Below are 24,891 nucleotides of genomic sequence, written 5' to 3'. Positions count from 1 at the left end.
GGAGTGTTGCATTGATAAAGGGACGCCATATGACTAGGTGTTGTTGGCTTTTGAGTGTTGGCTTTTTTGAGTGTTGGCTGTTGGTGTTTGAGTGAGTGGCTTTTCAGCTGTTCCTTTAAAAGCTTTGCTATGCCTCTGTGTCTCCAGCAGGAAAATTAGGGTAATATCAACATCAGAGTGAATGTTTCATGTCCTTAGTAACAAGTATTTGACTCTGAAGTGCAAAGTGCCTGTTTCTTTGCCAACAGAGTGGCATTAGAGATGATACCTGCATTACAGCTGGTTGTAGCACATGTAGGCATGTCCAAGCCATGAATTTGCAGCCACTTTTGCTTTTCAGGGCATCCCTGTGAATCACACAAGCAAAGGTAGCATTTTCAGAACATGCAGTTGGTGGCTTGAGCCCTCACAACTGTGAATATACATGGTTGTTTTAGGTGAGTGACCTGATACTCACTCACTCGTGGACAGTGCAGAGCAAATTATGTGCTGCAGTGTCTTTCTCCTTGTTGGCTTCAATATTAAGGTTTTATTTTCTATGTTTGTGAGCAGTCAGTGGCTTGCAGGCAAAATTTTGCAAGTGACTCTTTGGATGGAGAGTCACAGGTTGAGGCTAAAGCTAGACTGGATCTGCTTTGCATGTGCACCTTCCTCAAGCTGAGCTGCAGTAAAAGAACTGTATACCTGTGCCCTGACATTTTAAAAAGGGAAAATACTGGAAATCTCTAGATTCTCTTTTCACCAGTGATGCTGCCATCATTCACCTCTTGCTTCTAATGGGTTTCACATTTGTATGTTAGCTGCTCTCCAAGGACTGACTTATTATTGCTTAAATTATTTTTACGATGCAGATGGCTCCCTCCCCTATTTTGGGGTATATTGGGATGTTAAATGTGAGGGCCTGAGATACTGGCCTGTGGCCAAAAGGGTGAATCCTTCTTGCTGTCTTTAATGAAGTACAGAATGCATACTGGAACCTTGCTGGCAGAGGAGTGCCAGCAAATGTTTCTACTGAGCAGACATGATTCTAGGTGGCATCCTTTCTTTTCTGCTCTGCAGATACGAAATGAGCTGGAGAAACACATGAATTGCAACTTGAAAGAATTCAAGGAATTTATAGACAATGAAATGCTGCTTATCTTGGGTCAGATGGACAAACCATCTCTGATTTTCGATCACTTATATCTGGTAAGCTGCAGTGCCAGGAGTTCCAGAAAGGCTGGAGGCTTGGTGGGAGCAATCTGGCAGGTCACTGGGCTTAAGGGAAGCTCGATTTGGTGTCAAGGCTGAATTGTGCAGCATGAGCAAGAGATACAGCCTGTTATCTAGCCCTTTGTGTGGAGTCTTTACCCCTGGGCCCATTTTGCTTGCAAAAGCCCACAGTACAGAAGCCCTTTTTCTCTAGCTAAGTTCTTGTTTCTGGCACTTTACGTAGCGGCTCTTTTCTGGCAGGTTCACCCTGCTTCAGGACATACCATGGCATAGCTCAAGTTCTGTGTACGCTCATTTTGTGTTTCTGGCAATGGAGATTTTCTTTTAAGATAGAGAAAGGGTCTAGCTCTGGATGCTGCCCTGCTGTGACAACTCTTTGCCCTTTGACTGACTAGCGTCGCTGTATTCTTTTTCTTGGTCGCGCCTAGCAATTCCTTATACATGGCGAAAGCTATATGAAGAATAAGGCTGAAGGTGATGTGCTCTTCAAGCTTATGCGGAAGCAAAGATGTGTGTTTCTTGTAGTCTTTTGCCACTAGATGGTACTCCAGGCAAAACCAGGCACTGCCATCTGGAACAAAGACTTACTTAAGATGAACATATTTGTGCCCTTTATGCCTGGGACATGTTTTTTCTTGAGAGCCTCACAGGAAATGTTGATATTTGGGGGCAAAGCTTACTTTATGTACCCTTTTTGCCCTGTTCTGCAGGGGCAGGAGGGATCCAAAGTATAATTACCCCTATAACTTTCAGGTTTTGCCTCACTTCTCAAATACCTGTGATCCCAACCATGCTGAACCTAATCATTTCACCTCTCTGCTCTGTTTATCTTGTTGTTAAAGATGCAGAGCGGGCAGTGATTTGGGATGTGCGCTGTCCCATGCTGGCCTAGAACTAACTCCTTAGACAAAGATGTAATGTCCCTTTTCTGATAACCCTTCAGGAGGTCCTTGGTAGTACTTGTCCTTATGGCAAGCCACAGTGCTGGCTGCAGTTGTGCCATTTTACTGTTGTTGTCTCTAACAACCGCTACCATAAATTGTGCACACCTCAGATATCTTCCTGCACAGCCCCTCTGCCTCATTCTTAATCGTTCTAACTTCAAAGGGACTCTAAACTTTTTGCATGCCCGTATTTGAGACTATCAGGACTAGTCTGGATTCAGCCAGCATGCTGCAGCTCTCGGCAGCGCCCTGGCGCTGGTACACTAACTGTACCCTTTTCGGAAACGGTTACAAATCTTTCGTTTGGCAGCTAAGGAATATTGCTGAGGCAGTGGGATTGCAGAATCCTAGAAAACAGGAAGGGTCTCCGGAGCCACGATAGCCCCTCTCCCTCTGGCCCACTGCAGGATCAACTCTGCCCTATGGCATCTCTGCCAGCTGTTTGATTGACCTGCTCTTAAACCCTCATTGAAAGCAGGTTCATAATGTTTCCAGGCAGTGTGTCCTGGTGGATTCAGCTCTGTTGGAGCAGTGAGGGGATAGCAGCATTTTGACTCTTTTGAAATGTGTATCTTGTGTCTCTGTGTGCGACTGTTGTAGGGGTCTGAGTGGAACGCCTCCAACCTCGAGGAACTGCAGGGCTCTGGGTGAGTACTGCATCTTTCAAACACTCATGTTAGACTGCAAAACCTTTGATCATTTACCTTTAATTTGCATTGAGGTCTCTTGAGATGACATACGATGTTCATAGACCAACATAGGGCCAAGTCTGGGTCCAGTTCCCACCAATGTGGGTAACTTGCTGTCAGGACCTTGGTCAAGAAATCTTCTCTACCTCATTTCCACCACATATAGAGTGGAGGTAACAAAGCTTCTCATTTGTAACGTACGTCAAGATCTCCAAAAAATACCCCACTGGGTAGCAGCCGAGTGTGAAACGGACGGACGTATTGTAACGTCAAGTGTGAATTCCTGCAGGCTGCATAGAGTAAATATTACAGCGCTAAGCTTAGGAAAAAGCTCTGTCTAAATGGAGCAGAACTTCCTGTGGATGCGCAATCTCCATCTCACCTGCCCAGGCAGGCAGCTGCAGGGCTGTCTTTCACCACACTCTCATCACCGCACCACTTCTTGGCTTGATTTACTTTCACGCTTTTTAGACGAGTGAGAATTTTGCATATAAATATTTGCTGCTTGCCCAAGGCGTACACGAACCCCAATGTGAGAAACTGAAAAATATTGCTTAACAGCATGACTAAAAATGTTTAGTTTGGAGTCCTTGGGAATAGATGTCTGAACATCTTTGAACAAGTAAATCAAGCAGCACATTAATACCTTGATCTACAGTGAAAGCATCTTGAAATGCAGTTTCTGAAAGTCAAAGCTGGACGAATTCTGAAATGAATATTCTGTGTCCTTGATTTGTCTGAGTGATATGAATAAATCAATATGGGCATTCATTCTCCCTTGGTACATTGTAAACCCTGCTGTAATATTTGGCAGGAGTTGAGAGATATCATGTGGCTCTCACTTCATATTTTTGGTAGGAAAGAAGAGAAAATGATGGTTTGGTAGCAAAAGCCTGCATTTGAAAAATGTGATTCCTGGGTTCTGTTCCCAGATTCTGCCCAAACGAACCACTTGCAGTCTTTGCGCTTTTCTCCTGTCAGCGTCCCCATGTACAGGGTGGGAAACCTGCTTGCCTCATGGGGACGGCTAAATTCTTTTTTGCAAGGTGCTGCAAGATCCCCGGTTGACAGGCACCGCAGTAATGCTGTGGTTTGCTTTTCTGGATTAAGAGGCAGACCAGTCTGCTGGAGCTGTGTTGCCAAACAGTGAGGAGTTCCTGATTATTTTACCCTGTCTGCCAGGACATTGTAACCTAAACGTTTTCCTCCTGTGCCCAAGGCCTCAATGCTTTGAAAGGGGTATGCCAGTGGCGAGAGATGGGTGAATGGACAGGCCCTGCAAGTGAGGTGTGTGACTTGTTTCACCAGGTGTCCCAGGAGTTCAGGATTTGGGCTGTTGATAAAATCTAACAGCACATACTGTGTCAGATTTCATGTAATTCACAATGTGTATCAGTTCCCCTTTCCTGGCCGTGGCAGTTCAACTCTCTATTTTTCTTTTCATTCTCCACAGCATTGACTACATTTTGAACGTGACCAGGGAAATAGATAATTTTTTTCCTGGTTTGTTTGCATATCATAATATCCGAGTGTATGACGAGGAGACAACAGACCTCCTGGCTCACTGGAATGAGGCGTATCACTTTATAAATAAGGCCAAGTAAGTGGGCAGGGAGACGTGACTTAGCATGGGAGCGTATCCAAGCCACGGCTAAGAACTGCTTGAGGTCTGGGTGAAGAGAGTGAAGCTGTGCCCTGCGTATGTCATCCAGCCACTGAAGCTAGAACTCCCTGGAGCGACACCACAGCTGAGGATGGCAGCAGGGGTTTTGCGTTACTGCTTTTCTCGGGAGTTTTCTGTGTCCCTGAAATTTCCATGTACCTGATCTGTTCCTGCGCTGATCAGGGATTAACCCATTTCTAGCCTGTGGTTCTATTTTCTTATATTTGTTGTTTAGCTTGCAAGAGGAAACGAGAACGTTTCCTCTTCTCAAGAAACTTTGTAAATACTCCAACTCATGTCCATATTAGGTTAGCCCAAGCTATCTCTGCAGGCAAGAGGTGGTGACAGAGCCTGTCAGACTGCAGGGTTTCTATGTTCAAGTTGTTCCTGCTTATTCCTGTAGCCAAAGACATGAGTGCGCAGGCAGGGGATTTCATGGTGGTCTCTGAAATGGCAGCATGATTGAGGCTGCCCTTCTCTAACGCCTGACTTCCCTGGAGAGAGAGGTTCTTTTCACGGCTTACTGAAAAGTCCAAAGTATTCGCCACCTCTTGACCTGTGGTCTGAGAGTGGTCAGGAGGACAAAAGTACTGTCCATCCACCATTTAAAACATTAAAGACAAATATAATAACCGGAAAGATGTAAGAGATCTTCCTTTTTCCTCCTTCTCCAGGAAGAATCACTCCAAGTGCCTGGTGCACTGCAAGATGGGTGTTAGCCGGTCAGCATCTACTGTTATAGCTTACGCAATGAAGGAATTTGGCTGGTCCCTGGAAAAAGCCTATAATTATGTGAAGCAAAAACGCAGCATTGCAAGACCAAATGCAGGCTTCATGAGACAGCTTTTGGAATATGAAGGCATTTTAGATGCGAGGTAAGGTGATAAAGTGAATGGAAAGGTGACTTGTAGGAAATAAAAGGAGCTAATTAGAGGCAGTGACTCTAAAATATCGGTGACTCTCACTGACTTGAATTTAATCAAGTTCCATGGGTTTCTGTTCAGGCATTAGTTTCTTCTGCTGATGCGCATGGCACGTGTGTATGCAAGACAGACACTGACAAAGTGTGTGTGGTACTGTAATCTGAAGGAGACCACCGTACAGAAGGGCCATCTTTAAAGGGCAGATGCAGAAGCCTGGGCTAATCATGTTTTTCTAAACCTTGTCTATGCCAGGCCTCCCTGGATGGAAATTAGCTGTCTTCTAGGGAGATCTGTTCTGGTTTAATTCAATGAGGATTTCTTTGCATTTCTTTGGAAGCGTGTTCGTATTTCTCAGCAGCCAGCGTTGTTCAGCAAAAGCTTGTTCTTGTTTTATGAAGCAGAACTGAGCTCAAGCAGTGTTGGAGGCAAATCATTTACAGTTCTGGGTGACCACGCCAATCAGGTTTCTTTGTCGTTACGAGTGCTGTAGTATGTAATAAAGGTTTCTGCGTGCTTGACTTGGCCTTTGCTCTAGTGGGGGAAGAGGATGAAAATTTGTCACTCTGGTTCAGCAGAAACTGTGCCATGAGACATGCAGAAAGAGGGCTCCCTGAAAGAGGGCTCTGTGCCCCTCTGCCCTAAGGGCCTCTGCACAAGGGCTGTTCCCATTGTGTGTTCAGTGTGGTGCACTGCTGAGGGTCTGCTGGGTCAAAAAGACTCTGGAGCAGGCAGGTGTGATGGACCAAATCCTGATGCTGGAGAACCTTTGCCAACGTAGGACTGCAGGGCTGGACCCACCAGTCAGGCTTTCAATTCCGGATTGTGAATTTCCCCCATATGTAGAAATGGGGGGACTTGTCTGGAACTGAGCGCTGTCCTCAGCTCGCACTGCAGCCATCACATCATCAGCAGCTTAACTATACTCACTTGTGTCTTTTTCTTTTCCCCAGCAAGCAGCGTCACAATAAGCTGTGGAAACAGCAGGCAGAGAGCAACATACCGCAGAACACGGATGGCACCGCAGGGCCAGGTGACTTCTTACTCGAAAGCTTAGACATTGACCTAGAAAATCGCCTAGCTGACCTGGACACACCTTCGCAGTCGGCGTACCTGGACAACCGAGCCAGCACAGAAGTGGCTGTGGGGTTCAATTACTGCTTCCGGCGCCTCTCGGACACCCTGCTGGAGAACAAGATGCCCAGTGACAGGGAGGGGTTTTTCCAAGTGGAGGAGTTGGAGCGGGATGCGCTTGCAGAGCATACTGACTCGCTGACGGGACAGCCTCTGTCTGCATCTTTGGATGGGAGGGTGGAGACAGCAAAAGTCCAAGAGACAGCAGAGCCAGTGACGGAGCTGAGCAATTTCTGCGAGAAGGAAGTGAAGAAGAAACTAGAATTCAGCCCCCGGAAGGGAAGGATAGTGCCAGGCCCCAGGGACCCAGGGGAGGATGGTGTCAGGGAGGAAAATCCTATGGAGAAGTGGAAGCGTCGCTTATCCGTGCACAAGGAGGAAAGCAGGCTTAATAGAGAGAACTTGAATAACAACAACAGCAAAAGGAGTTGCCCGGAGGATTTTGAGGTGCGTATGGAATTGAAATGTAGATGATTTGCATGGCTGACTACTGCAAGTGAAACTGCTCTTCTCATCTTCATAGCACAGTTTCATTTGACTTGGATAAACCTTTTCATTCCATGATGAGCTTCTTCCCTTTCGAAGTGCTTCTGAACATGGCTGTGCTTGCCCAAGCTGTGGATTTAGATGCCAGAGAAAGAGCGCACACATGTGAGTGCACTATAAACTGCTTTGGGCAACTTGCTTGCATGACCATCACTTGGAATGGTAGGTGTTTTTCTAGTGAAGTTACCGACTGCTGGGAAAGTATGTGACTTTTGTTCCTGCTTCAGGGCCTTAATAGAGAAGTGGAAATCTTTCAGATCTGCTCAGCTGTAAATATTTCTTCTGTTCTGTGCCTTTCGCTCTGCTGATTGTTGATGTGCTGTTCTGTGCACATTTATCTGTACCTGTTTTCTTTTCTGCAGCATGATGTCGTATTTGGGATCCTCAGTAAAGTCAAGCCTTCCTATCAGTCTTGCACAGACTGCATGTATTCCTCGGCCAGTTTGTCTCCTGAGTCCTTTGGGGAGCAGTGTGAAAAGCTGAATCCAGGCACTGCACGTCGCAGCTCTACCATCTGCACACAACCAGCTCTCCTCTCCCACATCACTTCCAACTTGGCAGACCACCTGCCCAGCAAGTCACAGTCAGAGGAAGTAATCAGAACTAAAAATAATGAGACTCCGCTTCCTCTGTCAGCAGGAACTGGTACTTTGGAAGCTGGTACTTGCAAATCAATGGCTGAACAACACTACAGTATTTCAGAGAAAGGAAAAGATGCACCAAAAACCCTTGTGAAAACTCTGCTGGCCAAGAGCAACTCGCACTGTGACAAGAGCCCCCTTACTGCAGAAGCAGTAAAGGAAGAGTCTCTAGCCAGAAAGGACAGCAAGCCCACAAAGGATCTGAAGTATTTGTTGTTCAGTAAAGACTTGGAAAAGCCAAGTGCAAACAGTTACTTGATGCAACATCAGGAGTCTCTTATTCAGCTGCAAAAAGCAGGCTTGGTTAGAAAACATACCAAAGAACTAGAGCGTTTGAAAAGCATACCGTCAGAAGCCTCTCTGCTGTTCAGAGAGAGCCCCATGAGCAGAGTTGACTCTGGCATTGTGGAGGAAAGCCAGGGTTTGGTTTCACATCATGCCCTAGTACCTCTTCTGGGGCCGGTACCGCTGATACCTGAAGACGCAGAAAACAATGTGGAGAAGTTAGAGGTCAAACGCACTGTGGAGGGAATCTCTCAGAAAACCTCCACGCCTGTCACGTATAGGTTGGAGCACACGAGCAGTTTCACAAAGGACTTTCTAAAGACCATCTGCTACACCCCATCGTCCTCCCGGAGCTCCAACCTGACGCGGAGCTCCAGCAGCGACAGTATCCACAGCGTGCGGGGGAAGCCCGGCCTGGTGAAGCAGCGAACTCAGGAAATCGAGACCAGGCTGCGGCTGGCTGGTTTGACTGTGTCCTCTCCTCTGAAGAGGTCCAATTCTCTCGCCAAGCTAGGATGTCTTAACTTGTCCTCTGAGGACTTATCAAGTGACATGGATGTGTCAACCATAACGGACTCAAAAGAAGCTGTTTCAAGCGAGTCTTCCGTGCTCTGTGAGCCACAAACCACTCTGAGGAGTGCAGATGTCAGCTCCACACTGGTAGCAAAGTCAACTGTGGGAAACTTGAAGAATACACTTTGGATGGGCAAAAGTTGATGCTGTCTGGGGGGGGGGGGAGGGGTGAGGATGGTTTATATTTTTTGATTTTTTTTAAGGCATTTATTCATGGCACCAATGCAGTTTTATCATCTGGCTGGCAGTAGTTCATCTGATGCCACCTCTTCCTCCCCTCCTTGTATCCTAAGTAGAGAGAAAAAGAAACATAATGGATCGTGATGAAAGGCACAAGAAAAAATAAAATGTATTGCATGGCTTAGAAGAGGACTTTGTGTGAACTGGCTGTTGTCCTGCAGGATGTTATTTCTAGTACTGTTTGCCAAGTATAATAATGTGTTTTTGTGTATGTGCATATATAGATAGATACTTTATCTATTTATCTATCTATATAAATTGCTGAAAATTCTGTTTGAAATTCTCAACAAAGTAATTAGACATAACTTTTCTTATACTTTTTTTTTTTTTTTAAACGAAACAAACACAAGTCTCTAGTTAAAACAGGCACTTGTGGAAAAATCCTTAAAATGGTGACATGAACACTACCTCTGATTTGCTGACTTCTACTTTTGGTTTGTTTTCTTTTTAAAGGGTTTTCCCACAATACTTACCATTTTTTGAAGGTATTACCTTAGTGTTAACTGTAAAGACCTGAAAGAGTATTGAGACATAGGCTTTTCTGCACTGAGTAATCTAGCTATGAAGTCAAGTGAAGGAGTATAAAGCTGTGTTTGTATTGAGTGTGTGATCTGCTGACCTTAGTCCTCCTTTACTGTATAACCAGGTGAATTGTCATAGTCTTCTGTTCATAATGGAATGACATCTAGACTGTGTCGTTGTTGAAGGCTTATGTTAAAGTGGACAGATGTCTTGTTCTTTGGGTGTTTTTGCTGTTGTGGTTTGTAATGTCCTGGTGATAATGACAAGCCTGGCCAGTAAGTGACCATGAACCCTAGTGAAACATTGTGTAATGCTGTATCAGTGTTGTGGTTCCTGTGCTGGAGACCCTTCTTCATCGGGCTGTTGGTGGCATGCGTTGCAGGCGAGATAACTGAGCCGTCTCCTGCCCCAAGGGAAGACGGCAGCTCTTGTGATGCGCTATGCATTTGAAATCTGAGTAGGCAATAGGCAAACGTGTAACTTTTTTGATAATTGGTATTGTTTTTGGTAGAACAGTTCTTGCATCCTAGGTTTCCCAGCAGCCTAGGAAGCTGTTTTCAAACTTGTGTGTTGTGTGAAGTCCAAGGAGTTATTTACGCTGGTTGGCAGGAGGCTGCGTGGCCCCAAAGCGGGGAGGCTGCGTCTGCGTGTCCCAGCTCTTGCACGGCTGCGCTAGCCGCTTGCCAACAGCGAGAGACGTGTAAATCCTGCTCTCGTTGGGGTCTGTGTGCATCCCATGGGAGAAGCAGTGGTTAGGTACCCAGGACGGGCCGAGGCACGGCAGGCGGTAGTAGTTGGCCTAGCCTCCCCGCTCAGCAGGTAAACATCATTCAGTGCTTCTGCACAGTACTGCAGCTGTACGGCTGGTAAGACAGGCTCAGTCCTGCCCCTCTGAAACCACTGGCTTCTGCTGGGCAGGATTTGGCTGCTCTAGAGCAAAGTCCTGCCACAGAGACCATTCGTCCTCCGCCAGCTGCCTGGGACCTGCTGCCTGTGCAACATTGAGGGCCAACTCAGAAATGGTCTGTTCCTCCTCAGCTCCTGGGAGAGCCCCTGGGAACCTGAGCGCAAGTCTCGGGCACGGACCTCAGGGTTCAGTCCCTGGCAGTCAAACAGAAAAATAAGGTCATTCCAAAAAGAAATGAATATTGAAGATATGGGTGAGGTTTCCTTCCAGAGAAAAGCAAGCAAGTAAACGTAGGCTGACCATGTTCGGCTCTGCAGAGAGCCGGGGCCGTGGCCCGCCCTGTGTCGCGTAGTGATGCTGCCTGGGGAAGCGCTTCCCTTCCCTGGCCGGCGGCCGTTCTCACAGATCAGTCTCGGAGCAGTGTTGCGGTACGCTCTTCCTCTTACTGTCATGCAGTAGGAGATGCTTGAAACACAGCAATTCACTGATGCTATATGAAATGCATGTTTTCTTAGAATATTTTGGGCAGCCAACGTGAAAGAGCATGGCTCGAGAACGGCTCTGCGCTGGGTGCTCCTGCCAGCTCAGGAGGGAGCTGCAGGGGACACGCTCCAAGCGTCGGTGCTCTCGGAGTCCCGCCGAATGCGAATCGGATTTAAACTTTGCAGTGACGTGGGCGCTTCTGAAAATGTGGTGGTTGCTTGCTCATTCAGGATAGTGTTTTGAAGCAGGCTTTGGGGTCAGAACAGACCTTAGAGCTTAACGATGGCAAACTGATCAGTTTGCCATGCTGCTCATTTAACAACCGGGCTGTGTGTCTGAGCTCTCCAAAGTTTTAAAATATCCATCGAAAGCCATTCTTACAAATCCACTTCTTGGGGTGGGGTGGAGACCAGGACTGCAAATAGTAAAACTCAGAACCTCTATTAATCAAAAACTCAATGTCCTGAGAAAGTGAGCCATGTGTTTTACTGTCCTGAATACCTAGCGTTTACCTTTTCCCCCCCCCCCCTTACCCATAAGACCTCACATTTTTGTATTAACAGTCTGAGGAATTATATGGACTGGGAATCAGTAAATAAATATCTCTCCTTAAAGAGTCTTCAATTTTATGTGCACCTTTAGCTTGGGGCACGTTTCCTATTTCACTTATGAGAGATGGTTTGAAGCAAAAGCTCCTGCGTGAGGGACCTTGGAGAAGGTGCAGAAGTTCTGTGTTCTGCTTCGTTTAGAGCTGAGAAAATGCCAGGTCATTTTTGGAGTTGGCCCTTCCCTGGTTGCTCCGCGTGTTGCCTCCAGGCTACCAGGAATCTGAGATATCTTGAACTTGGATCCCGTGATTGACAGATTTCACTGCTTCCCCCCCATTTTTGTTGCATATTCTGGAAATCAGAAGTGGCTGGTTCAGTTCTGTACACTGTGACTCCCCGAAGCGCACATCCTGCCGCTCTTCCCAGGTCAGACGTTTCACTGAAATAGCCTTCCCTGATATCAAAGTACTAGGACTGCATTTGCCAGCCCAAATCTGCTGTAATAAATTTCCTGTATTTGTATAGTTTTTACTCTGTTTGTACCTATATTCTTGTTTATAAGTGATGGCAAAGAGGTGGGGGGCACCTAGGAGGCCGCTGCACTGTCTCTGATGCCTGCAGGGCTCTTGAGGGTGTTGCCAGCAGTGTTTGCTAGAACAGCCACCTTGGATGGCTCTTTTAATTTGCTGTTCTGCTCCCAGCCCCTCCGCAGTTCGCAGCACTGCGCTCGGGTTGGGGCACAGCGCAGCGGTCAGCCTTGAAGCTTGCAAGGGCCAGTTGCAGAGTCGTTCACGTTCTCTGTGCACAAGCTGTGCTTGCGTTCAGACTGATCCATGCTCTAGGGCGGCTGCTCCCAGAAGAACAGCTGTCCCTGCGATGCGCGTCCTCCCTTGGGCTGGTGCTGTCTGGCAGAGTTGGGACAGTGCGGCAGATCCCAGCCTGGCTTGCATTTTTCTTGCCTGTTTTCCCATGCTGTAGTTCCCTCCTTTTTCTTGCTTTCCTCTTCCCCCGGGCACGTGTGCCGGGCCCTTAGGCAGCACTGCTCTAGGACTGGCCCCTAGCTGAGCGTCTGCGGCGACCCCTCGATCCCCAGCGAGGGGCGGCTGCTCAGGCCCCAGGCATGAGAGCTGAAGAACTCATTGAATTGTCACCGTTGCCCCGTGGGCACGGCCCGCCTGAGCATTCGCGTGGCAGGGGCTCCCCGGGGTGCCTCACCCCGGCTCCCGCGCGGGGCGCATTGCCCCAGCGTAGCAGTTTGCTTAGGGGGGAGGAAGGCCGAACTGGACCATCGCCCCGCAGAGACCCGGCTCTGAGCAGGAGGAACAGATGCCGACATGCCGGTACCTCTCGGTGCTGCAGATAACACTCCTGTGCTCTCCCGCTGCTCACCAGCCAAGGGAAGAAGTGGGGACTTTGACTTGAACAAGTTCAGAAAAATTCCCAGGTCTTATATGATGCAAGTGAACATATGTATTTCTTCCTGTTTTCTTGAGTGCCTGCCAAATTCTGCTGCAAGCAAACTACTGCTTTCCCAGGGGCGTTGCTCTGTGTAGACCGCCTTTCCTGTGCGGCGATACCGAAAACCTGTTGCGTGGACTCAGCTATCATTAGAGCATGACTGTGTTGCCAATCCCACAGTTTAGCTCATCAGACTTGAAGCTCTATTGCTGCTTGGTGCAACACGATACTGTCAGGATAGAGACATAGGTTATTATCAGTTGTTTTTAAGGCCAACGTGTGTTAGAAGCACTAGCGTGCCATTTCAAAGGTTTTATAGCCAAACCTATGATGCTTGCAGACTTCGTTAGATTTGTTGCATGAGAAGGTAGATGTTTTTTTCCTCTCTTGTGTATCGTAATTGTTCTTTTACAATTGAGTGCCTTAATAATAGTTTACAAATACTGTGTATTTTTGCTGAGCTGTTAAACTGCTGTTTGCTGTTCATTTTTTGGTGCTTTTGGTGTTTCCAGTGGCAGTAAGACCGTTGCTACTTCTGCATATCGACCTTTCAGTCCTCCCGTCGCTGCTGAGCTCAGAATTGCTAACCACTTCCCTTTTGCTCTGTATATGGCAAAAACAACGGGGTGTATTACGAAAATGCCATGCAGCTTGCAGCTCCTGGTGCCCACTGCCATCGTTTCCGATTTATCTATGCATTGCTGCAGAAGTGCAGACAGGGGATGCCTGCCGAGACATTCCAAAGACGGACGGCCACGTTTTGCTCGGTGGATTTACAGGTATAATCCAAACCAAGTCACATTCTGATAAAACCTGAAATGCACAAAACTGGCACCTTATTTCCAGTCTATGCTTTGTTGGTCCATGTTACAGCAATAGCCATCCTTCTGGTTGTCCTCTCTCCAAAAGTGTTCTTTAACTCAGTAATGTCACGCTGTTCATGATGCAAACGTTTGTCTGCTCTCCGCGTGGAGAGTCGGCTCCCGGACCTGGGAGGCAGAGACCATCCTCGGTAGATAGTGACCATAAATCCAGGGAAGGAGGTAGGTAGGTGAGTAACTTGCAGCTGTTTCAATGCATTGCTGTACTCTATGATAACAATGTTACTTTTATTTCATTGTATTTCTTAATTCTGATTTTATATTTAAATATGCAGTATCTTTTGTACTGTACGTTTGCGGTAGGGGATGCATAATGCACTTTTTTTTACTTTTGTTTGTAAAAATGTACTGTATATTTTATGTGCTTCTTGTGAGGAAAATAAACTTTTTTTTTTCCTTTTACAAATGAGCTTTGTAGCATTTTTGGAGGTGGGGAAGGCCGGGCCATAAAGACCATCAGCCCAAGCTCTGCGTTTCAGAGCAGATGCCTCCATCCTTCCGCCATCCCGTGCGGTGGCGAGGTGGCGCTGGGGCAGGACCCACCTGAAAGGCTGGAGCCGAATTCTCATCTTGGTTGTCTCACCAAAGCCAGGTTGTCTCACCAAAGGCAGCGAAGTCGCTCTGGTGAGACTGTGGTGGGGACCTGGCCCTGTGATGAGGAAAGGGGAAGGATCAGCCCAGCCGTGGGAGCAAGTCCCGTGGAGGAGGCTGGAAAGGAAAGGTCACAACAAGCACGAATTGGCTGAAGCAGTGGCTGCTCCTTGCTCCTGTCATCTCTTGTTCTGTCTTTCCTGGCTGTGCTCCGTGTTACCCTCTTTCCTTTTGCTTGGTCCTGGCCGCTTTCTGTGTACCCTAAAGGCCACATTGAGTAATGCCTTTATCCCTCTTGCATCCTTGGCGCTGTTGAACGTGCTTCAACTGCACTGCTGGAAGAGCAAGCAGGGCAGAAACGCGTCTGAGCCATGGCATGGGCTCACTTGTGGTTTTTAAGGTGGAAAGGGAATGGAATGGAAACAGGTGTAATGCTTAGAGGCAGGTGTAGGACTGCAATTTGTAATTCTCTGGCACGTCACTTCCCGGAGACCTCAGGTTGGATTTAAGGAGAAGCTTCTAGTGTCTTGGAGCATGTTCCCTAGTGCTGAGCAGATATTGGCAGCACAGCGGTTGTGCACGTGAAAGTGATGCCTGTCCTGTGCTAAGCAATCCCTGCACAGTGCATGGAGAAGTGCTTTATTTGGGGTGTTACAAGAGTCATGTGGGCTCCTTAATTCCCACAGGCCTGGGCTACACTGTCTCCTCTGAAGAGCAAATAACCAGCATAAAAGCAGATGAGCTAAATCTCAGGCTGCGGCTCTTCTGCCCTGCGCCGATTCTGCTGCAGCCCCAAGATCCACCCAATGTGGGACCAGCCCGTCCTGGGCATTCACCAAATTTTGCCTTTAAAGGCAAACAGTGAGCATCAGTCTCCTGTGCCTGCGAGGAGTCTTGTTGCTGCCTGGAATTGTTCGCGCTCTCAGAGCCGCCCGGGGGAAGAACATGTCAGTGTTTACCTTGGCAGAGGAGCAAAGCACAGGCTGGGGATGCTCTCTGGCCCTGACAAACTTGCTAATTGCCTCGAAGAGTCATTAACCCCCACAAGAAACAATGCTTTGTTTGTTTGCTGATTTGGTTTTGAATTGGCAGCTGTCCGTCATCCCTCGGTCAAGCGCAGCCTGGGCAGTGGCCTGGGGTGTGAACTGCCGCTTTGCCGCCGGGGCGCCGGGCTCCGGCAGGCCGCGGGAGGTGGGAAGTGCTGCCCTTCTCCGGGAGCTGCTCCCACGCGAGGAGAGCAAAGACCCCGTCGGGCCTGGCGCTCGCGCTGCCGCCTGCTTGGCACCCGGCTTGTGCCAGCTGCAGCGGGGGAAGAAACGGCGCTCGCCGATCGCTTTGCTACCTGGCCGATGTTAATTTGCCAGCGTCTCACGTGGCGGGAGCTGAGGCTGCACCGCTCGCTGGAACGGGTCAAGTGACCTACGCCACAGCCGTAACGGGAGCTGTGCCGGAGCGCGGGGTGAACGCAGGCAGCAACGCTCTGCCCGAGAGCGAGGGGCAGGAGAGGGTCTCGCTTTGACCTGGCAGCTCTCTAAAGGAGCGTCCCGAAGCCGAGCTCGGCGCTTGCTGGGCCTGGCCCTCGGAGGCGCGCGCCGCTGGGGCAGGAGCTGGCCAGCTGGGCCACCGGCGCCCGGAAGCGGGGAAGGACCCTCGCCGGAGCGCGGGGCCCCACGGGCGAGACGGGCTGGCCGCGCTCGCGGGACGCTGGCCCCCACCGCTGTGAGACGGGGGCTGGAGAAACACTGTAAGCTGCCGGGGAGCTGCTCCCGTCCTCTGCCCGTCCCCGCTCGGGACCGCCGCTCACCGAACGAGGGCTTTCTGCAAACGCAGGCCCTGGCCGCTCTCCGTTTCTCCTTAGCTCTGAGCGCAGCTCTGCGCCCCGTGCTGCGCCTGGCCGGTGCTGGCCCGGCTCTGCCCCGCGTGGGCAGGGGTCCGGGGGAGCTGCAGCGGCCGGAGACGCCTCCTCTTCGTCACGAACAGGGACCAGCATCCGGCACGTGCAGCCGGGGCCCGTGTCCCATCCTCCGGGCGAAGACCGAGACCCCGCGCCGAGCAGCCTCGGCGCTGAGCGCTCGGCTCTGTGTCGAGGCCTCCCGAGATCTGCCCAGACACGCTCGCGCGATGACACGCGAAGGAGAACGGTGGGAGCGTGTGTGCTCGTATGTGCAGTTTTTACACCTTGGGGTTTAACTCTCTCTAGCGCTGAGCGGGAGTCCCGGAGGCTCCCGGCCGTGAGACCTCCTGTCTGGAAAGACGAAAGCTTTCTCTTTGCAGCATGCTTCGGGGATCCTGGGACAGGGTCCGTCCCTTAACCAGGGCCGTTTGGGGTCAGACTCCAAGGAAGCTCCAAGTGGTTTGCTGTTAGTTGGTTTAGTTCAAACTTTCCTTGGTTGATTTAAAAGACAGCTTTCACTGCTCATCCCTGTTTCCCAAAGAAGGAAATCTCTACACAGTAGTTGTTTGCAGGTTTGCATCTGTAAGATTTGCTTGTTAAAAGTAGCACACTAAGAGGCATCACGAGACAGGACTATAAAATGGCTGAAGCGTGCTCTGTGACTGCCGGTAAGTTTATTAAGTCTTTTTCTGTTCTTGTTATGATTGAATGTAACATCCTGTTGTGATGTTGCCATGGCAAAACCAGGCAACATCTGGAGCAACACGAGTTCTCTCTGATTTTGATGACCGTCAGAGAATTTATTTATAGACTTGCTGGCAAAACGAGTCGCCTGAGCCTGAACCCTCCGCAGACGGTTCCTGGCGGTGGCGGCGGGGAGGGTGGCCTGGTGCGGCGTTCCCTCGCCTCCGTGGCGGAGGAGTGCCGCTGAGCCGAATGGTGCTTCTGGAGTCAGAGGCCAGGATCCTAAAGGATCATCTACCTCTTTTCTCTGCCCCTGACAGTAGGAGGATGATTCCCTAGCGGGTATTTCCCAGTTTAATGTTGGGGTTGGGTGACCGCAGGGGTGATGAGCAGGTATTTCGGAGACGTTGTGGTGGGAAGGTACAAGGTCTGGCAGGTGAGCGAGGTTGCTTTTGGGACATGAGGTGACCAAAACAATGCACAGAAAGAGGCAACAGGACTCAAAGGATCACAGTTGCATTTTAAAGCTAGCAGCCTGTTGCAACAAACACGGTAATCTGCCGCTCTTCCAATGCGTTTTCAGCTGTCTGCAGACTCAGGAAGATGACTCTGTATCTATTTATATTGGGTCGTGGTTGGACAGCTCACTTTGGCAGTCTAAAGAGGTAGAAATGTAAATATTTTTCTAAGCAGAAGCTTAGAGCTGCCATTGCTGCTGAGAGACAAGAGATGGTTTCTGCAACGAATTCCAAGATACTGGGATCAGAGACAGCAGCAGGCGTGGCTTGTGGTGTGCTGCAGGTGGGGCTTGCTCTTTACGGGGCGGTTTATGAACATGCTGCCTCTGGGGACTTGTCCCCGGCACGGTGTTTGTGACAACGTGTGGTGGAAGGTCTGGCTGCAGTGCTGTAGGCAGGTTGTTGTGTATAAATGCAATTTGAGTGTGTGTGTATAGATGTATGTACATACTCAGGCATTTCACACTGCTAGCGGTAGCTTTATTTACTGCTTCAGCTTTGAGAGCTCCTTGGATGGGGGGGTGCTGCAGAGCTGATGAGCAGCCTGTTGGATTTGCTCCAGCCTCAGCCCTCACCCTGGGCGTAGCATATTCCCTAAAAGTATCTCTGATCTGGCATGAAGGATGGGGCAGCAGCGGCAATGTTGCTGCAATTGCCATTTCCTTTTATGCATACAGTTCAGTAATAGCTGCTTCTTTGCTCCGCAGGAGCCCTTGTCAGACTTTCCCTGGGATTTAACAAGGAGCTCTTTGAAGTAAGCAGCGGGTGCAAAACACTGCCGAGCCGGGCAGCCCAGCCCAGGCCAGCGCAGGGTACCGACGTTTGTTGGCTCCTGCTGTGCTTGGCTGCCGGGCTCAGGGCAACAGGGCTCTTTGCCCCCTCAGAGTTTTGCTGGCAGAGCTGAGTAAGCGTCTTTGCAAATTTAGCTGGGAGCTTAGCTTTGTTAAACTTCTCCTTGTAGGTGGAAGATGACACCTATCCCCTTTCTAGATGACAAAGAATCAGGGAATACTGACCTTACTGTACAGCTTTCACACCAGCCCTGGGCTCTGTGACCTACGCATAGGACAAGATCAAGAAATCAAGATGTTATCTCCTACTTACGATAGATTGTATGAAAAAACACAATGAACTTGGCTTTGGCATGGGAGACCAAGGATGGCTCAAGGGGAAAAACCATGAATGATGGATCAGGTCACCATGCCAAAGCAAATGCGTGAATGTGATGAGTTTATCCCAAGAAGATGTGACTTGACGTTAGGGTTTGTCACTCTTACAATGACTGTCAGAAAATATTGCTGCAAAATTTCATTACCTTTGGGAAGGGAGGGGGAGGAGCAGGGTGCAGTCACCTGCAGGCTGACAACTTTGCATCACTTTTGGAGTTCAGCTCTCGGAGCACATTTCCCTGCCACTTCTAGTTTTCAGTCTAGATTCATCTTCCTCTTTACACAGTTGTGCACCAGGGATCTGCTTCTAGCAGTGTTGGCATTCTTGTTTCCAGCTTTCTACTGACCAGGGTGTGAGCTGTAGTGGGCTTCCCATCCTTCACTTGAATCTGTCCCAAAACTGTGTGGGTTTTCAGCTTGTTCTTCTTCTAAAACAATCTCTCTCCTCCTGTACACTCCTTTTCCACATAGAGCTCAGCCCTGCGCATGCCTCTGTCTCAGTATTTCCTATTCAGCCTCTCCACTTGAGCTAAGTGAAAATTAGCAAAATAATAAGTGCGTCGTAACCAGCTTTGGAGTTAACGTCACCTGGTGATGACGTTCCCTCTTGTTGGCTCCCATCACTGGCAAGCAGAGACTGGAGCACCCTTCTCCTGCTGTCCTCTGCTTTTCCAGGGGCTTTAAGGCTTGTAACCAAGTGGTTTCTTGACCAAGTTACAGCTGGTACAGGGCAGTGCTGAGCAGCAAGGAGAAACCTCCTGGCCTGAGACGGAGTGCATGTCCACGGCCCAGTGCAGAGCCTTGCAGATACCTTAGCCTGGGCTCTGGCAACGACATAAGCCTGTTTGCATCACACTGTGTTGAGGCAAATCACGCCTGGGCAGCAGGTATGCAGCGTGGCTGCCGTCCCACCTGGCTCGCAGCATGTCCTCTTCATGGTACAACTTCCTGCAGAGGGGACGCTTCCAGCTCAGCAGAAACCTGCCTCATTCCTGGCTGGCAGCAGTATTCAACCCAGGCCCACTGAGGGGGTCGTTGCTCAGAGGGCCCCTCGTCACCGACAGTGTCAGCGGGGGAGCATCTCCTGCTGCCCTGCTCCTCCTTAGGTGCAGGGCCGCGGGCCCCTGGTCCTGCTGAAGCGGTTGTTTGCTTTGGACAGCCTCAGCGTGGATTTACAACTTTCAGCGGTAACAAACCGTGTTTTGTCTCGCTGCAGGGCAGCTCTGCAACGTGCATTGATAAGTATTCCTCAGAGTGGGCCTGGCTGGCTCGTAGGCTGATAAGGACTAGGATAAAAGTCGTCTCTCTTCTTCACATTGCCAGCGGTCTTTCCCTCACTGGCTTTTGGAGCATTTTGCACGGGGAGGGCAGGAAGCTGTGGCACCACCGACCCACAAGAGACCGTAGCCCGGAGGTCACCCGCGCAGCCTGCGGGAGCGCTCAGGCCTCGTGCTCAGAGGGTGCTGGGGTCCCTGCAGGCTGTGCATGAGGCCGGTTCCTACCAGTGACCCTGGCCTGCCGCTGGTCTGCGGGTAGCCCAGGGTTTCCAGCCCCGCAGAGCGTCAGCGTGACGCCTGCAGCCTAGCAGCGGACGGGGTAGGAAGTCTCTTGCTACGGGCTGGCTGAGAACGGAGCAGATCTGTGGGCGCTGTTTGCAGACCCGCAGGGCTGGCACCGGGGCACGGCGGGGCCGTGGCTCAGGTCAGGCTCCGCAGGGAGCGGCGCCCGGCTCTGGTGCGGCACACCGGTGCGGCTGAGCGCCTGAGCAGGCTGCGCGGCTGCTGCCCTCTCTGCAGGGACTGTCTAGGTAGCGTCCTGCATCCCGCCTTGGGATTCTTCAGCAGATACAAATAGGGCAGCCAGCACCTCGTACACCATAAAAGGCAAAGCACTGGGGAAGAGCTTCTGGGATGGGAGCCGGCCACTGGTGCCACGGCTTGCTGAAATGTCAGGCATCCGGGGCTGTGTATAAACGGATTAGAGCCCTTCAAGCTCTCTCACTTTCCCCTCCCTTCCACCGCCGTTGTCGGAGGATTTACAGGAGCCTGTTTGGCAGAATTATTGCTTGGAGGGAGGAACTTTCTGCATGAAGGTTTGTTTAGAGAAATGCCCGGCACATTAATGGGGATTTTTGATAATTTATGTTTTGGAGTCTCTTAAGGGAAACTTGTTTCTGAGGCTGCCGTTAGGCTTCTCTGTTTATCTCGGGAATACTTTTTATGTCACAGTAATTCACTGAACAATAACATATTCCTGCAGATAATTCCAGCCAATCTATCTCTGCCCTAAATACTTTGTGTATACAGTATCTTTCCCAGATACACTGGGATCCAGACCAAGGCCCAGCGTCAGCACTGCACGCTGCTTCCAAGGAAGGAGTGTTTGGGAGACGGAGTTTGGGACAATTGGTCTCATGTCAGAACACGGTGCAGGGGAGGGAAGTGCGCCAGGGGTATGGATGTGGATTTTCAAGCTCTCCGTAAAATCCACGGAGGAGCTGACAGAGGGTGATCCTGCCCAGATGAGCTGCAGCTGATGCAGTAACATCAAAGGGAAGCCATAGAGAATCGCTGCATAGACCCATAGGGAGTTAACTGCTGCAACAGGTTGGGGGGAAAAAGGGAGAGTCCCTGAAGGAAGATGTGGATGCGAAACAAATCCTGCCTGTAAAGTGCTATGGACCAGCCAATTAGAAGTTGGGGGTTGCATTTACAGTTGTTCAGGTGGGATATATTTGAGGAGGGACCAGTGTAGCATCAAGTCTGACAGCTGTTGTGTTAGCAGGCAGCACCCTGCCCTGCCACAGAGAATGGACTGCATCATGCCAACATGCATTTTCCATCTCTACTGGCCATGAGGCTAAAAAATGCTGATTCACATGACCCAGGCACAGAGATTTCCAAGCTGCCTCGGTCTCTCCGAGTACTGAAGGGAAGAGAAGGCGGTGCTGAAAGCCTGCTAAGACCTAAGGTGGGAAGAAATCTTGGCTGGCCAGTTTCAAAGCATTTGGATCAGGGATTAAGGTAACCGAGCTCCCAGCCATGGAAGCCTCTACCTGGCAATACTATGGATATCTACTGGATGACACAAGTAAGGCAAACGGGAGAGACTGCACTGCTTCCCAGAGAACCTCCAGAGTGACGTGTGAAGATTATACTTTGCTAGATAAGAATCAACTCAGCCAAGAGGGCCTGGGGCACAGGATGGAGAGAGGTAACCTTCCCGACCCCGAGTGTGATCTGCATGTCTCTACCAAGTTGCAGACGAGCAGAAGTCTGTGTGAGAGAGGGCAGTGGGGGCTGGTGGCAGAGGAACTGTGCTTGGAAGAACACGCTGTTTCAAAAGCGCACAGGAGAAATGAGGAGGGGGAAGTCTCTCCAAAGGTGTATGAAATACAGGTTGGCCAGAGGCGACCAGGCACGAGCAGGACAGTGAAGCCTGTTGTGTATAGGCTGGAGGAAAGTGAATACAGACGCCTGATCCAGGAGGGAGAAGCAGAATGTGAAGGGAAATGGGAAATGACAGAATACAAGATACCTTTGATTCAGAAAAATCTCAGTCACCAGGAAGGTTACCCAGGGAATGAGAAGGCAGCAAGTCCAAATGTAAATGTGATCAACACTTTCCAAGGAACCTTGAGGAAGCAGATAAGCCGTTCAGACTCCGAAAGCAGCGTAGAGAACAGACAAGTTAATAAACTGACATTGAACTCTCCCTCAGAGGAAAATAAACCAAGTGTCCCAATCAGGTCGGATAGCTTTGAGCGAAATGCCATGCTAATGGATTACATTTTGCAAAACAAACAGGAGACGACAACATCTGCTTCACACATCCCAAGAGAGAGCAGCAAGCCAGCTGAAAGCTTTAGGCAGACGGTTAACTTCACCCCTCAGACTGACGACTCGCCAGACCTTTGCCAGAACGGTCAGACTAGTGAAGAGGATCCAGTCAGGAAGCCAGAGAAAGATAAGCAGGTTGTGAAGAGCCTTGAGATAATGGTCTCTGCGGCTGCAAATTGTGCTTCAGTGGCTAGAGACACCGAAAAGCTTTCGAGACAGAACAGCAGCCAGCTCCTGGAGAGCTGGGAACAGCTCGGAGGTGAAGCAGATGCAGGAATACTTGATTTGTATAGTCAGAAAAACACCCCACCAGCCCCTCCAGCCAGGTCGCACAGCAAAGAGAGTCTAGCACTAAGTATTAGCAAGACTATGGCAATGACAGAAGTGCTGCTGGAACAATACAGCGATGCGGCAAAGCTTGCCAAGAAGCAGACAGCAGCTGCAGCCGAGCACAGCGCGGACCAGCTAACTGGAGGAAGGATTCCAGGAGGAGGGGGCCCGGAGGAGCAGGAACGGAAGGGGAGGAAGAATCAGGAGGATGAGAAAGTGCTTAAAGTTGCCGACGCAAAGAAAACTTTTGAAAAGCATAAGCCACCAGAGGGGAAAGCACCAACACCACCACCCAGCACAGCCAGAAAAGGTGAGGTGTGACAGCTCAGCTGGGAGGCAGGCTTGCAAAATGCTGATCTGGGTTATAGTGCTGTATTTTAAGGCTGGATTTAAGGCAAATTGCAGGTGAGAGTTGAACAGTGAGGTGAGTTTGTACTTGTGAAGCTTTTCAGGAAATACCTGCCTTGTAATAATCAAGCAACAGACGATCTACTCAAGGCACGTTGGGATCTAGTAGATCTCTGGTCCTAATGAGGCAGGAAGAAAATCATGCATTGATTCAAGTCTACTAGCCGTCTAGTAAAAATACTTCTTACAGTGAAGCTGTTTTGTGAAAAGAGGGTTTGGTAGGTGAAGACTCTCCTGAATAGTAAATAAGTGTGCTATCTAGTTCTTCTATATTGCTTTTCATGAATAGACGCAATGGAGAAGTACCTACATTATACTTTCTCCCACTTTCATGTATGCTTATTTGCCTCTGTCTCTCTATCCAATACAATTTTTATTTTAATTTTCATATGAAAGGAGGCCTTATTTTCCTTTAGGTTCTTTTTCTCCCGTGTTGTGACCTAGCTGAATAAGTCTTTCAGGAGCATGACATCAACTTGGAAACCATTTCACTGAAAAACTATGGATAAATGCACTTTGTTGAAATTGTACTGATAAAATAGTAGAGTTATGCAGAAATAGGGAGAGATTAGAAACGTGTTTGTTTGAAAGTTTGGATCCCGCAAGGACACTGGAGACCCATGCTGGTTAACTTGCATCTTCTGTTTATTGATGATCTGCTTGGTTATTGTGGATTTCCTTATAAGGGAAAATAAACATGCTAAGGCACAGGAAAACTATACTAACTTTGAATTGAATAATATATTTACTTTAAAAAAATAGGTGTGATTATCCCACCATGCTCAGTACATTATATTGTCAATTACACCTAATCAGAGAAGTCATGAAACCAAGTCAGAATATGAACATTGCCACAGAGTTTGCATTTGTGTCAGTGACAACACAAAGCCTACAGCAATGGGAAACAGATCTTATCCTCTTAGGAAGCATCTGAAGTCACATTATCATTCTCATAGTGTAAAGAAACAGATTTGTCACTGCAAACTATCTGCAATCTGACAGATTTAGGTTTTGTACATGAAGCATTGCTAGTACTGGCCATTATCAGGCATTATACTCTAAAGGCCCAGTGTCTCCGCTCCTCATTGAGTGGGAGATTTGTCTGATTAAATGGTACAGCTGATATGGCATGTTTTAATCAGCCAGATCAGATGGAGTGATGTTTTCATCAGTAATGAGGCACGCATTCTTTGTGGGGAATAGAGGGAGAGCAGGTGGATGTAATAGGTGACGGTACAGAAAAATGGGGTTAGAAGGGACAACAAGAAATCACGTTCCATCCCTAAGGCTATACCGGCTACAACTAAATAATTCCTGAGAGATGCTTATCTACTTGTTCTTCAGAAAAATAGTGAAGGAGGGTCAAGACAATCTATTCCAGTACTGAACTGTGAAAATGTTGCAACAAAGAACGGTAGGAATAGTGTCTCATTTTGCCTTACCTGTGATGCAGTCCATTTAAAAAACTGACTCTGTTTTTAAACAGGCGTCTACCCAAGCCTCACGTTGCCTAGCTGAACAAGGAGATCTTGCTTATATTTGATTCCTTTTTCTATACCTCTGATTTTTCCAGCATCTTTGGTCCAACTTGATCCTAGACAGCAGGGAGAGAAACAGAACAAGATGACAAAAGGATTCAAAACTATTGAATAATGAGGACAAGACTAGGATATGTGATAAATGTAACACGGAATGCTACAGGAATCACAACGCCAATCCTCACGTTACTGATCACTGCTCAAAGCCCCCGCTCTTTCTGTGGTGCCTGGCTGCTTTTTTTCCTACTATTCAGAACGATAGGAAGCGTCAACC

At 49.0% G+C, this 24,891-nt stretch overlaps 2 protein-coding genes across 9 annotated transcripts in view; both read left to right on the top strand.

Moving 5' to 3' along the window:
- Positions 1–14,052, top strand: part of SSH1 (slingshot protein phosphatase 1) — a 43,521-nt gene extending 29,469 nt beyond the window's left edge. For 6 of the 7 annotated variants that reach the window (XM_068910746.1, XM_068910750.1, XM_068910751.1 and 3 more), the window contains 6 exons: positions 1,060–1,188; positions 2,757–2,803; positions 4,299–4,445; positions 5,183–5,383; positions 6,382–7,009; positions 7,471–14,052. In XM_068910746.1, the coding sequence (XP_068766847.1) occupies positions 1,060–1,188; positions 2,757–2,803; positions 4,299–4,445; positions 5,183–5,383; positions 6,382–7,009; positions 7,471–8,751 (2,433 nt within the window). In that variant the 3' untranslated portion in view covers positions 8,752–14,052. Of the gene's footprint in view, positions 1–1,059; positions 1,189–2,756; positions 2,804–4,298; positions 4,446–5,182; positions 5,384–6,381; positions 7,010–7,085; positions 7,214–7,470 lie in introns of all 7 variants that reach the window. The other variant, XR_011134997.1, reaches the window with a different exon arrangement.
- A 3,475-nt stretch (positions 14,053–17,527) lies between these two features.
- The window catches only part of CORO1C (coronin 1C), a 66,142-nt gene continuing 58,778 nt past the window's right edge, over positions 17,528–24,891 (top strand). Inside the window, exon 1 of one of the 2 annotated variants that reach the window (XM_009682988.2) lies at positions 17,528–17,616. Coding sequence is in view for 1 of the 2 variants with exons in the window: in XM_009682985.2 (XP_009681280.2) it covers positions 21,544–22,981 (1,438 nt within the window). In the remaining variant the exon portion in view is untranslated. Of the gene's footprint in view, positions 17,617–20,937; positions 22,982–24,891 lie in introns of those variants that run through there. The other variant, XM_009682985.2, reaches the window with a different exon arrangement.

The sequence above is a fragment of the Struthio camelus genome, chromosome 17 (assembly GCF_040807025.1).
Source record: "Struthio camelus isolate bStrCam1 chromosome 17, bStrCam1.hap1, whole genome shotgun sequence".
NCBI classification, from domain to species: Eukaryota; Metazoa; Chordata; class Aves; order Struthioniformes; family Struthionidae; genus Struthio; species Struthio camelus.
Note: the sequence above shows the minus strand (reverse complement) of the source record. Positions and strands in the feature narration are given on the sequence as shown.